Source organism: Balaenoptera physalus, assembly GCF_965194825.1.
Source record: "Balaenoptera physalus genome assembly, chromosome: 6".
Lineage (NCBI taxonomy): Eukaryota > Metazoa > Chordata > Mammalia > Artiodactyla > Balaenopteridae > Balaenoptera > Balaenoptera physalus.
In genome coordinates this window covers 4,101,765-4,115,526 of record NC_138885.1, presented here as the reverse complement: position 1 = coordinate 4,115,526, position 13,762 = coordinate 4,101,765, and the positions used below count along the sequence as shown (strand labels likewise).

Below are 13,762 nucleotides of genomic sequence, written 5' to 3'. Positions count from 1 at the left end.
CCCTCCCCCCAGGTTGGGACACACAATTTTGAGGGCATTAGCCTGCTGAGCTCCCCTTTGCCTGGCAAGGCAATAAAGCTTTTCTTTTCCACTTCACCCAAAACTCTGTCTCTAGAGTTAATTTGGTGTTGGAATACGGAGGTCAGATTTGGCTTCACATCTGCCAACTTTGGCAGTGTCTCCAACACTAATGCATTCATAATATCCATCTATTCCCAGGGCCTTCTCAGGGCACACCAGAGATTCCCAGTGCTGATGCATTCGACCAGCATCTGGTGTCTCCAGCCAGCAGTGATAGTAGCTGCCACAGGGAAGAAGAATACAGAGAAGGGACAGCCTCCCACTGGAGGAACATAGAGGGCTCTATGTTGGTGAGACCATCTCTCAGGACAAGGGAGGAGAGAGTTGAGGGGAACGGCTGTTACCAGCAGCAAAGAATATTGTAGGAAAAGGCACAAGAAAGATGCCCAGTATCATGCTAAGGAAAGTGGCACCAGCCCGACTGGAGAGGAGGGTATGTCTCAGATGGCAGGGAGGCCTGGTAGAGAGATGGTGCAGCAATATTTTCTGTGACTCTCAGAAACACAGCGAGCACTGAGGTGCCCAATTCCCTCAGTGAGAGTAACAGAATGTTGCTGGAGGATGATAAGCCAAGGGTGATGTGAAGGAAGAGTTACTTTGGAAAAATTAATCTATTGTGGTTTATTTACTTCTTTATTCATACAAACACTTGTTAACTATCTTCTTTGTGCCAGGTACAATGCTAGTAAATAAGGGAATGCAGCTGCAGACATGTCTTGACAATCAGTTTAATGACTACCTTAGCGGAGTTATGTGTAAAGTGCTATAGGACCCCAGAGGACAAGCAAGGCCTTGCACGGGAAGTACAGAAAGCATTGCAGAGAAGGCATTTAAGTAAGTATTGAAGCAGGCTCTGAGGAACTCCTATGTTTGAGGAACTCTGTTTCATGAGCTCTGGCTCCCCGAGGCAGAAGCCGGAAACTCACTTTTCCCAACCCCTTTGTAGCTAGAACAGGCATGTGACATGGGCTCCTCCAATCAGACACTTCTACTTGAGAGTCAGGCTTGGAGAATTTGGAGAAATGTGACAAGGTGTGCTCAAGGCAGAGTGACAGAGGCCCAGGTACTCAGCATCCAGCATTGGGAGAGGGAGCCCAGACAAAGCAGCAGAAGTTGGGGGCTTCATGGGGCAAACCCCACCCAGGGTGTCCTTCAGAAAATCCATGAACTGTACCCTATTCTTAGATAAACTCCTAATCCTCTTAAACTAACTAAAGTAGGTTCTGTTTGTCGACTGTAAAAAATTACACAACCTAAAAGTTGAGAGTTATGTTCTATTTGGTGGATATTCTTAGGAATTCAAGCTCAGGAGGCAGTATCTCAAGTAACCCTGAGAAAACTGTTCCAAAAAGGCAAGGGGCGGGGTGGGGGTGGGGGAACCAGGATATATAGGAGTTTTACAACAAAGGTCAGGTAGTCTAAATGTCTAAAAATTATTGTTAATGAAAGAAAACCAGATATCTCAAGTTAAGGAATTTAGCGGTTTTCCATGTATGGGAAGGTGCAAGAGTCTGGGGTCATTGAAATCATTCCTTTGATATGCACCTCAGGTATTTGGGGCCAGTATCCTGTGTTTTCACATCCTGAGTTCCCTCAGGGCTCACCGTTGTGCAGTCTGATGGCTGCTAGGTGGCAGGTATTCTTTGTTTCCTTCCTGAGTCCCCTCAGGACTCACTGGCTCACCATTGTAGGTGGCTGCAATTGCTGATGACTGTGACATCCTTTGCTTACTGATATTTGGCAGGCAATATTTTATTTCTCATGTTGATTGCAACTGTTGTTTGAAATGCAGATACAACTATGTGTATTACAAATAGAAAGATCCCCACTAAAAGACTTAGGAATAAAATCAGCACCATCCAAGCCAGTTGGAGGATGAGATTTATCAATCCAAGAGAAATCAGAAAATAACAGGGAAAAAAGAATCAGAAAAGAAAAAGCATAACAAATGCAAAACCTTAATAAAATAGTAGAAATAAACTCAAGTCTCTCAGTCAACACAATAAAGTTAAACATGTTAACCGAAAGGGAAAGAGTAAAGGGACAAAGTAGGTAATTAAATAGTTAATCCTACTAGGGGATTGTAAGTAAAGAAAAAGTATGGGAGACTTCTGTAAATTAATGATCACTCAAGAAAGCAGGTTTGCTTAACCACAAAACCAAGCTTAGCAAAAAAACCACACAACAGAAACATGAGATATGCCCCAAAACAATAAAACAATGGTGGCATGAGACCCACATCCTGCCCAGTGAGCTTAGTAAGTTAAGAATTCCTAGGACATGCTCCTTTGCACACACTATAAACAAAAATATAAGGAAAAGGTGACATTATACTAAAACCTGAGATGATTTACAATTTTTAACATATGTTACTGCCTTTTTGCTCATTTCTGTTGCACCATGACAGTCCTGGCCTGACCATGTAGGGACAAGAAAACTCCCCTGCCCAACCTGGAGGAAAAGCTGATGATGGAAGCTTGATGTCTACTCAAGAATGAGGAAGAAGGTGGTCTTGTCCCTCTTCCCACTTTTCCTTTAATTATAAAACTGTAGCCCACTATGCTCTTGGGTGCAGCACCCTCTTGTAAGCCTCATAAGCATCCTATTCTAATAAATCACTTCTCATCTATCACTTTGTCTCTCGCTGAATTCTTTCTGTGCTGAAACATAAAAAACTAGAGCTCCTCAGAGCCTCCTGAAACGCCACCTAGCAGTTTCAAAACTATTCTCTTAACAGAGATGATCTGCTTGGAATTTTTAAAATCCATTTGCATGTTGTTTTAAAAAATACAACTAAAAAGGGACTTAAAAAACAAACAAAAAAAAAGTTTGAAAATAAAAAATTGGAAAAAGATAAACCAGGCAGAGGCTCAGAGCAGAGATGAAGAGATACCTTACACAGTGTGAAAGAAACCACCATCCTGAAGAGATACAGATAATGAACCTCTAATGCCTAATCCGACTGCATAGTACTCTGGAAAATGTATTGAACTGTCAGTTGAAATAGATAAATCAGTAAAGTGATTTGCTCTATCAGAATTGATTGTTTAGAGAAAGGATGAGTGAATCTAAAGAAGCTCTAACAGCACAGTCAATGTGCTTGTACATGTGGGCATGTGCAGAACTCTGCTCTCACATGGGGCAAACTGGCCACATGCTAGGTCAAAGGGCATTTCAGGGGTGTCTAAGTATGAAATCCTACAGACCACATCCCCTGACCGCCCCCAAAATGAGAAAGAAGTGGCGAAAAAGACAGCCAAGTGAAAAGGAGGGAGGAAGGGAGCAAGGGACCGTGGTGCAGACCTAAGTGCCTGCCCAGCTCTCTGTGCTTCATACTTCCCAGGACCCTGCATCTGGGCAGGGCCATGTGTCCACTTCCCACCCAAGAACTGTGACAGGTCACTTCTGATGCCACTTCCAGACTAAAGCAGAAACCCAAGTGGCCCTCCTCTGATGCAGCCATAGGGGATACCACGTGCTGACATGGTAAATTCAGGTGGCAGAGATCTGTGGGCTGCAGGAAGCTCCATGCCATGCAGCTACTGCTTTGGTTTCTCAGGAGTTAGTTTCCATACCATGTTGACTCACACAAACTAGGATCCTTCTTTTAATCCTTTCCATAGTGATATGCCCCAGATTTATGAAGGTAGTTCCCTCAGGAGAGGTAAGGACAGAATGATATTGGGGTTGAGGGAAGGAACAGAGAATGTTACATTCTTCTATAATGTTTTATTTCTTAAAAACAAAACAAACAAGAAAACCTGAGGCAGAGGGAATAAAATTTTCCTCATTTTGGGTGGTAAGTGTACTGATATTTGTTATCCTACCCTCTGTGATTCCTTTAATGTATTTTTTAATTTAAATTTTAAGTAACTATTAATATTTGGGGAAGAAAAATATCAAAATAGTCATATTTTTAGAAAGTAGAGGAATCTAAATTTTCAACAATAGGGACCATTTTGTTCAGTCCAAGAGAGGGTCTGGGTCCTGAAACCTGGAAGCCCCCGAGAAGGTAGGGTGCATCAGCTGTGAGCATGTAGGGCCTCGAGGAAGCACAGACAAAGGTTTGCTAATGAAACTCTGGGCTGCGGCTACACAGGGTTCAGATGCACGGGGTCTTCTACAGAATCTATTTCAATTAAGAAAGGGATTCACACACAAGCTGACCTGGCATCTCAGAAGCCCAGGGCCCTGCCACTTTAGCCTGCCTGAGAGGTGCTGCTGCCCCTCGCCCTCTGCAGGACCACAGTAATGACAGCACCCGCTGAGCAGTACCAGCACATTCAACAACATCTAGATGACTCTTCTAACTCAGGGCTTCATAAAGAAATAATAAGAGCCACAGAATTACTTCAGAATTACCAAACCCAGACCCTGGAAGAACAATAGCTAGGTAACTGGAGCATCAATGCAGCAGACACTGTGATTCCAGGCAATGCATGGTGACAATGAGTCCCAGTCACCCTAAGGTCCTGTGAGAGAGGAGTGGCCCTCAAGGTCACAAGAACAAGAGATAAGTCTCCTCTATCGAGAATCCAGCCATGAGGAGTGTTCATGCACACCCAGCACACCTGGGACACCAGGTGCTGTGACAGGACCCGAGGTTCCTGTTCCCACCTTTATGCTGTCATACCAGGCATTCACAATTCTGCCCTAAGTTGAGCAATCAGTGACGTCAGAAGACACAGCAGGAACAGCTCTGTAAAAGTCCTCTAATATGGACCCCCTAATCTTGACTTGGGTCAAGATCACACAGAGAATTCAAAGTCTTATCCAGGCCATAGCACCAGAAGCTACCCCAGCCAGTTAGAATAGCTTCTACATTTGTCGGGAATAAAGGATGAACACCTTCAACCAGCCTCTGTCTTTGGTGTCTTCCAATTTTCTTTGAAAAAAGAAAGAAAGAAAGACTGTTTTTTCCATGAGAGGTGGCAGCTCCCAGTCAGACTGACCTTGAAACACCCAGCCATCCTGGGATTCACTGCCCACAGCAGCTGTAGGCCTCAGCTCCCAGCTGCTGCCTGGGATCCATCACATCTGTTCCCTTAAACTGTGAGCGCAGTAAAGGGACAGGGCTCATTCTCTGCTTCCTCTGGAAGGAAGGGTGAGTCCAGGTTGTGTGCAGGTGAAAGCTGGGCCCTCATCACATGGAGGAGACTATGACTCACCATGGTAGCAGTGAATGGTATGTTGTCAATCAGGGACGATGCGATGGCTGAGACCCAGACCACCAAGATGATGGCAGCTGCAAGGCGCTGATCTTCTGGGACCATCTGGAAGGAACAGATAAGAGTAGGGCAGTGTACCATAGCTACATAGATCACACGCACTGAGGAGCTGATGCTAGGACATGTGAGACTCAGAAGGGACCACAGGGCTCTTGGTCCTTCCTCTTCCACACAAGGAGAGCAAGGGAGACCCAGGTGTGCAAACAGGACCAACTGGGCTTTCCCGACCCCTACCAGGAGACTGGGCCAGGGTCTACAAGTAACTGAGAGGAGTGACTCCCAATCATGCTCAAGCCAACAAACCCTTGGGGGCCGGGGCGGGGGTGGGTGGGGCAGCAGGTCCAGTGTTCCCTTTCCTGGTGGGACACCAGGTGACACACTGGTCACACTGACCTCACTTCCCATGTGGTGACCCTAGGCTGGGACCTCTGTGCATCACTTACTGAGACTGCTGTCTCAATTCACTCCTTCCCGGAAAGGTTTTAACTAAAGGCTAATAGTAAAATTGTAGGCATCTGTAATTATATATTCTTTGAAAAAAGTCTCTTTTCATCTCTTAGCTACACAGGATAAAATAGGTTCCCTGATATAATTTTTTATATAATTAATGTGCCCTATTCTTGCCAATTAAAAAAAATCAAAGGAATAGTGGCTGGAGCACTTTATATCGCAGTATTTAATGTACCTTTATTAGCAAAGCAGTCTGTTCTCCAACATACTCTATTAAGTGGAGATGTGCCAATGCCTAGAAGAAATAGATGTATGATAAGAATCAATTTAAAACTGAGAATATATCAAATTTTTAAAAACATGGCTTTAAAATGAAAATAAGTCAACATGGCGCTCTCATTTTTTATAAAAGATCAAACACACAGTCTATAAATAATTTACTATCTTATATGCACACTGAAGATTCATTGAGAAGAGGACACAGTAGCAGAGGCAGGAACTTCTCATTAATTTGAGTTAATATCCATACTAAATTTACATTTGGATGGAAGGCCATTTCTTTATTTTAAGATCGCTGTATAGGAGTACTGTTCACCTGTACATAATGAAATGTCTCTCTATATAGAATGTCTTGCAAGTAAGTTGCATTTCAAATTCCTTTTTAAAGTTAAGCATCACAGAGTTTTAGAAGAATATAAAGAAAATGCACGGTTTTCATAACGTTCAAAGAAAGGTCTATTTAACTGAAGCATGTACTATTTTCATAGTACTAGACAGATTCAGAAAATTGTTTCCAGAGAAAGGTAGGAAAGAAGATTAGATGGAGACATAAGTGCAGGAGCCATTCTGCTCAGTCTGCCTACTTCATCCCAGCTGAAGAGGAGATCTTCTGCCATCCATGACAGATCCCAGACAGGAAGCACCGAGAGGGAACCAGACATGGGGGTGACATAGCTACCTAGCACCTCTCAAATGTGGTCTTTTCACTGTGATGTCATCATGGTGAATGATTACAAATACTGAAAACATCAGCTTGGCTATGTTTAAAAAAGAAAGTCAAGATATGAGGAAAATACAAATAGCCAATAGATACTCCTTTATAAAATGACAAATGAGATAACTATGTAACACCTAATTCTATCAAATCTAAAGTTGTAAATATATAATATATATTCTACACTTCAGCAAACTAAAGTTTATGTATAGCTGAAGATGCTATATGCATCACTTGTCTCCTCTGTCAATTTATATAGTGAAAAGATGATTGTATAATATGATGTAAATCCCTCACAATATGAAACATAATTATCCTTCTGTTGCAGTGACTAGTTGCAAAAAGCTGGTTCAGCAATGATCTGACATTGTTGTTCCATTGAAATTAGATAAATACAATAAATCAGTGCCACTACTTTCTTCAAAATGATGGCGTAGGAGGTCTTAAGGTCCGTTCCGCAGCTAAATAAATAGACTCTGGATAAAACACACTTTTAGGGCATTACTGGATTAGCAAGACAATGTAATGTTTTCCAAGGAATCTCCCTTCCCATGAAAATACTTCTTGCAGCTGGCTGGGAGCTGCAGACTTGAATGGCAAGGAAGGATGAAATTGCCTTGAGCTTGATGCCAACCAAGAGCTGAAGTGAGATCATGGAGGTGTGAGCAGCAGCAAGGTTGTAAGCTGAAACACGGATTCTCACACTGCACTGACAGCCTTGAAACAGGCTGAAAAAATTATCCCCTGGCATCCAGCAGAGGCAAACAAAAGAAGTTTCTGGAAGAAAGCACTCCAAATGTAGCCTCTCAAGACTCCCACAGATTAAGATCAAGTAACAAAATTATAATCTAGGGTCATCAAGAATACAAGAAGACAAGTAACATGAACAAAAGCAGAAATAACCAAAACAGATTTGGATATACCACCAACATGCAAGAATGAGAATCCACAGGTGCTGGATATAGTAGAGGAATTTTGTTTAAAGAAAATAGAGTTGAAGAGTATAATAGTAAGAATTAACGTTTACCCTTGATGAGTTAAGAATATAAACTGTCATCTCTAGAGTAAACCACTAAAAGAGAATGTAACTGCCAAAAAGTGGGAAATAAAATTTTACATAATCCTTAATCAACTCAGATAAAGGAGAAAAAAAGATTGAATATAAAAATATACAAGGTTGGGGAGGCCTTCAAGATGGTGGAGAAGTAAGACGTGGAGATCACCTTACTCCCCACAAATACATCTATATGTGGAACAACTCCTACAGAACACCTACTGAACTCTGACAGAAGACCTCAGACTTCCCAAAAGGCAAGAAACTCCCCCATGTACCTGGGTAGGGCAAAAGAAAAAGAAAAAACAGAAACAAAAGAATATGGATGAGACTCAAACCTCTGGGAGGGAGCTTTGAAGGAGGAAAAGTTTCTACACACTACGAGGCCCCTTCACTGGTGGAGACGGGGGGTGGGCGGGGGGGCTGATTCCGAGCCAGGGAGGAGAGCGCAGCAACAGGGGTGCAGAGGGCAAAGTGGACAGATTCCTACACAGAGGATTGTTGCTGACCAGCACTCACCAGCCCAAGAGGCTTGTCTGCTCACCCACTGGCCAGGGCGGGTGGGGGCTGGGAGCTGAGGCTCGGGCTTTGGAGGTCAGATCCCAGGGAGAGGACTGGGGTTGGCTGTGTGAACACATCCTGAAGGGGGCTAGTGTGCCACAGCTAGCTGGGAGGGAGCCCGGGAAAAAATCTGGACCTGCCTAAGAGGCAAGAGACAATTGTTTTGGGGTGCATGAGGAGAGGGGATTCAGAGCACCGCTTATACAACCTCCAGAGACTGGCGCAAGCTATGGCTATCAGCACAGACACCACAGACAGGCTGGAACACTAAGGCTGCTGCTGCAGGCACCAAGAAGCCTATGTGCAAGCACAGGTCACTATCCACACCTCCTCTCCCAGGAGCCTGTGCAGCACACCACTGCCAGGGTCCCGTGATCCAGGGACAACTTCCCCAGGAGAACACACAGCAAGCCTCAGGCTGTTGCAACGTCACGCCAGCCTCTACCGCCATGGGCTCACCATGCATTCCACACCCCTCCCTCCCCCCCAGCCTGAATGAACAAGAGCCCCCTAATCAGGTGCTACTTTAACTCCTCCTGTCTGGGCAGGGAACAGATGCCCTCAGATGATCTACATGCAAAGGTCGGGCCAAATCCAAAGCTGAACCCCAGGAGCTGTGCGAACAAAGAAGAGAAAGTGAAATTTTTCCCAGCAGCCTCAGGAACAGCAGATTAAATCTCCACAATCAACTCTATGTACCCTGCATCTCTGAAACACCTGAATAGACAACAAGTCATCCCAAAATTGAGGCAGTGGACTTTGGGAGCAACTGTATACTTGGAGTTTGTTTTCTGCATCTAATTTGTTTCTGGTTTTATGTTTATCTTAGTTTAGTATTTAGAGTTTATTATCATTGGTAGATTTGTTTAATGATTGGGCTGCTCTCTTCCTTTTATATATATATATATATATATATACACACATATATGTATATAAATTTTTTCTCCTTTTTCTTTTTTTGTGAATGTGTATGTGTATGCCTCTTTGTGTGATTTTGTCTGTATAGCTTTGCTTTTGCATTTGTCCTAGGGTTCTCTCTGTCTTTTTTTTTTTTTGTATAGCTTTTACTGCTTGTGATCATTGGTGGATTTGTTTTTTGGTTTGGTTGCTCTCTTCTTTCGTTCTTTTTTACTACTTTTGAATTTTTTAAATATTTTTAAATTTTGTATTTTAATAACCTTAATTAATTAATTAATTAATTAATTAATTTTTTATTCTCCCTTTTCTTCTGAGCCCGGTGGCTAACAGGGGTTAGGTGCTCCGGCCAGGTATCAGACCTGAGCCTCGGAGGTGGGAGAGTCAAGTTCAGGACATTGGTCCACCAGAGACCTCCCGGCCCCATTAAATATCAAATGGCGAAAACTCTACCAGAGATCTCCACCTCAATGTTAAGACACAGCTCCACTCAACGACCAGCAATCTACAGGGCTGGACACCCTATGCCAAACAACTACCAAGACAGGAACACAAACCCACCCATTAGCAGAGAGGCTGCATAAAATCATAATAAATTCACAGACACCTCAAAAACACCACCAGACACGGTCCTGCCCACCAGAAAGACAAGATCCAGCCTCATCCACCAGAACACAGGAACCAATCCCCTCCACCAGGAAGCCTACACAATCCACTGAACCAAACTTATGCACTGGGGGCAGACACAAAAACAATAGGAACTACAAACCTGCAGGCTGTGAGAAGGAGACCCCAAACACAGTAAGTTAAGCAAAATGAGAAGACAGAGAAATAACACAGCAGATGAAGGAGCAAAGTAAAAACCCACCAGTCCAAACAAATGAAGAGATAATAGGCAGTTTACCTGAAAAAAAATTTAGAGTAATGATAGTAAAGATGATCAAACATATTGGAAATAGAATGGAGAAAATACAAGAAACGTTTAACAAGGACCTAGAAGAACTGAAGAGCAAATAAAAAATGGTGAACACCACAAAAAATGAAATTAAAAATTCTCTGGAAGGAGTCAATAGCAGAATAACTGAGGCAGAAGAATGGATAAGTGACCTGGAAGATAAAATAGTGGAAATAACTACTGCAGAGTAGAATAAAGAAAAAAGAATGAAAAGAATTGTGGACAGCCTCAGAGACATCTGGGACAACATTAAACACACCAACATACGAATTATAGGGTTCCCAGAAGAAGAGGAAAAAAAAGGGACTGAGAAAATATTTGAAGAGATTATAGTGGAAAACGTCCTTAATATGGGGAAGGAAATAGTCAAGCAAGTCCAGGAAGCACACAGAGTCCCATACAGGATAAATCCAAGGAGAAACATGTGAAGACACATATTAATCAAACTATCAAAAATTAAATACAGAGAAAAAATATTAAAAGCAGCAAGAGAAAAGCAACAAATAACATAAAAGGGAATCCCCATAAGGTTAACAACTGATCTTTCAGCAGAAATTCTGCAAGCCAGAAGGGAATGGCAGGACATATTTAAAGAGACGAAAGGGAAAAACCTACAAGCAAGATTACTCTACCCAGCAAGGATCTCATTCAGATTCAATGGAGAAATTAAAACATTTACAGACAAGCAAAAGCTAAGAGAAGTCAGCACCACCAAACCAGCTTTACAACAAATGCTAAAGGAACATCTGTAGGCAGGAAACACAAAAGAAGGAAAAGACCTACAATAACAAACCAAAACCAATTAAGAAAAAGGTAATAGGAACATACATATTGATAATTACCTTAAATGAAAATGGATTAAATGCTCCAACCAAAAGATATAGACTGGCTGAATGGATACAAAAACAGGACCTGTATATATGCTGTCTACAACACACCCACTTCAGACCTAGGGAAACATACAGACTGAAAGTGAGGGGATGGAAAAATATATTCCATGCAAATGGAAATCAAAAGAAAGTTGGACTGGCAATTCTCATATCAGACAAAATAGACTTTAAAATAAAGACTATGATGAGGCAAAGAAGGACACTACATAATGTTTGAGGGATCAATCCAAGAAGAAGATATAACAATTGTAAATATTTATGGACCCAACATAGGAGTACTTCAATACATAAGGCAAATGCTAACAGCCATAAAAGGGGAAACTGACAGTGACACAATCATAGTAGGGGAATTTAACAACCCACTTTCACCAATGGACAGATCACCCAATATGAAAATAAATAAGGAAATGTAAGCTTTAAATTATACATTAAACAAGATGGACTTAATAGATATTTATAGGACATTCCATCCAAAAACAACAGAATACAATTTCTTCTCAAGTGCTCATGGAGCATTATCCACGATACATCACATCTTGGGTCATAAATCAAGCCTTGGTATACATAAGAAAATTGAAATTGTATCCAGTATCTTTTCCAACCACAACACTATGAGACCAGAAATCAATTACAGGAAAAAAACTGTAAAAAATACAAACAAATGGAGGTTAAAGAATACACTACTAAATAACCAAGAGATAACTGAAGAAATGAAAGAGGAAATCAGAAAATACCTAGAAACAAATGACTTTGAAAACATGACGACCAAAAACCTATGGGACACAGAAAAAGCAGTTTTAAGAGGGAAGTGTATAGCAATACAATTCTACCACAAGAAACAAGATACATCTCAAAAAACAACTTAACCTTACACCTAAAGCATTTAGAGAAAGAAGAACAAAAACCCCAAAGTTAGCAGAAGGAAAGAAATCATAAAGATCAGATCAGAAATACATGAAAAAAAAATACATGAAAAAGAAATGAATGAAATGATAGCAAAGGTCAATAAAACTAAAAGCTGGTTCTTGAGAAGATAAACAAAATTGATAAACCATTAGCCAGACTCATCAAGATAAAAAGGGAGAAGACTCAAATCAATAGAATTAGAAATGAAAAAGAAGAAGTAATAACTGAAACTGCAGAAATACAAAGGATCATGAGAGACTACTACAAGACCTATATGCCAATAAAATGAACAACATGGAAGAAATGGACAAATTCTTAGAAAAGCACAACCTTACAATACTGAACCAGGAAGAAATAGAAAATATGAAGACACCAATCCCAAACACGGAAATTGAAACAGTAATTAAAAATCTTCCCACAAAGAAAAGCTCAGGACCAGATGGATTCACAGGTGAATTCTATCAAATATTTAGAGAAGAGCTAACACCCATCCTTGTCAAACTCTTCCAAAATATAGCAGAGGGAGGAATACTCCCAAACTCATTCTACTAGACCACCATCACCCTGATACACAAACCAGAAAAAGATGTCACAAAAAAAGAAAACTACAGGCCAATACCACTGATGAACATAGCTGCAAAAATCCTCAACAAAATACTAGCAAACAGAAACAAACAGCACATTAAAAGGATCATACACCATGATGAAGTGGGGTTTATCCAAGGAATGCAAGGATTCTTCAATATATGCAAATCAATCAATGTGATATACCATATTAGCAAATTGAAGGAGAAAAACCATATGATCATCTCTATAGATGCAGAAAAAGCTTTTGACAAAATTCAACACCCATTTATGATAAAAACCCTGCAGAAAGTAGGCATAGAGGGAACTTTCCTCAACATAATAAAGGCCATATATGACACACCCACAGCCAACATCATGCTCAATGGAGAAAAACTGAAACCATTTCCGCTAAGATCAGGAACAAGACAAGGTTGCCCACTCTCAACACTACTAGTCAACATACTTTTGGAAGTTTTAGCCACAGCAATCAGAGAAGAAAAAGAAATAAAAGGAATCCAAATCAGAAAAGAAGTAAAACTGTCACTGTTTGCAGATGACATGATACTATACATAGAGAATCCTAAAGATGCTACCAGAAAACTACTAGAGCTAATCAGTGAATTTGGTAAAGTAGTAGGATACAAAATTAATGCACAGAAATGTCTTGCATTCCTATACACTAATGATGAAAAATTTGAAAGAGAAATTAAGGAAACACTCCCATTTACCACTGCAACAAAAAGAATAAAATACCTAGGAATAAACCTACCTAAGGAGAAAAAAGACCTGTATACAGAAAACTATAAGACACTGATGAAAGAAATTAAAGATGATACAAACAAATGGAGAGATATTACATGTTCTTGAATTGGAAGAATCAACATTGTGAGAATGACTCTATTACCCAAAGCAATCTACAGATTCAATGCCATCCCTATCAAACTACCAAGGGCATTTTTCACAGAACTAGAACAGAAAATTTCACAATTTGTATGGAAACACAAAAGACTGCTAATATCCAAAGCAATCTTGAGAAAGAAAAACGGAGCTGGAGGAATTAGGCTCCCTGACTTCAAACTATACTACAAATCTACAGTAATCAAGACAGTATGGTACTGACACAAAAACAGAAATACAGATCAATGGAACAGGATAGAAAGC

The 13,762-nt window shown here is 41.0% G+C and overlaps 1 protein-coding gene across 9 annotated transcripts in view; it reads right to left on the bottom strand.

Moving 5' to 3' along the window:
- OCA2 (OCA2 melanosomal transmembrane protein) overlaps positions 1-13,762 on the bottom strand; it is a 269,698-nt gene that overhangs the window by 49,976 nt on the left and 205,960 nt on the right. For all 9 annotated transcript variants that reach the window (XM_082465697.1, XM_082465689.1, XM_082465690.1 and 6 more), the window contains 2 exons: positions 5,995-6,054; positions 5,250-5,354 (listed from right to left, as the gene is read on the bottom strand). In XM_082465697.1, the coding sequence (XP_082321823.1) occupies positions 5,250-5,354; positions 5,995-6,054 (165 nt within the window). The remainder of the gene's footprint in view (positions 1-5,249; positions 5,355-5,994; positions 6,055-13,762) is intronic.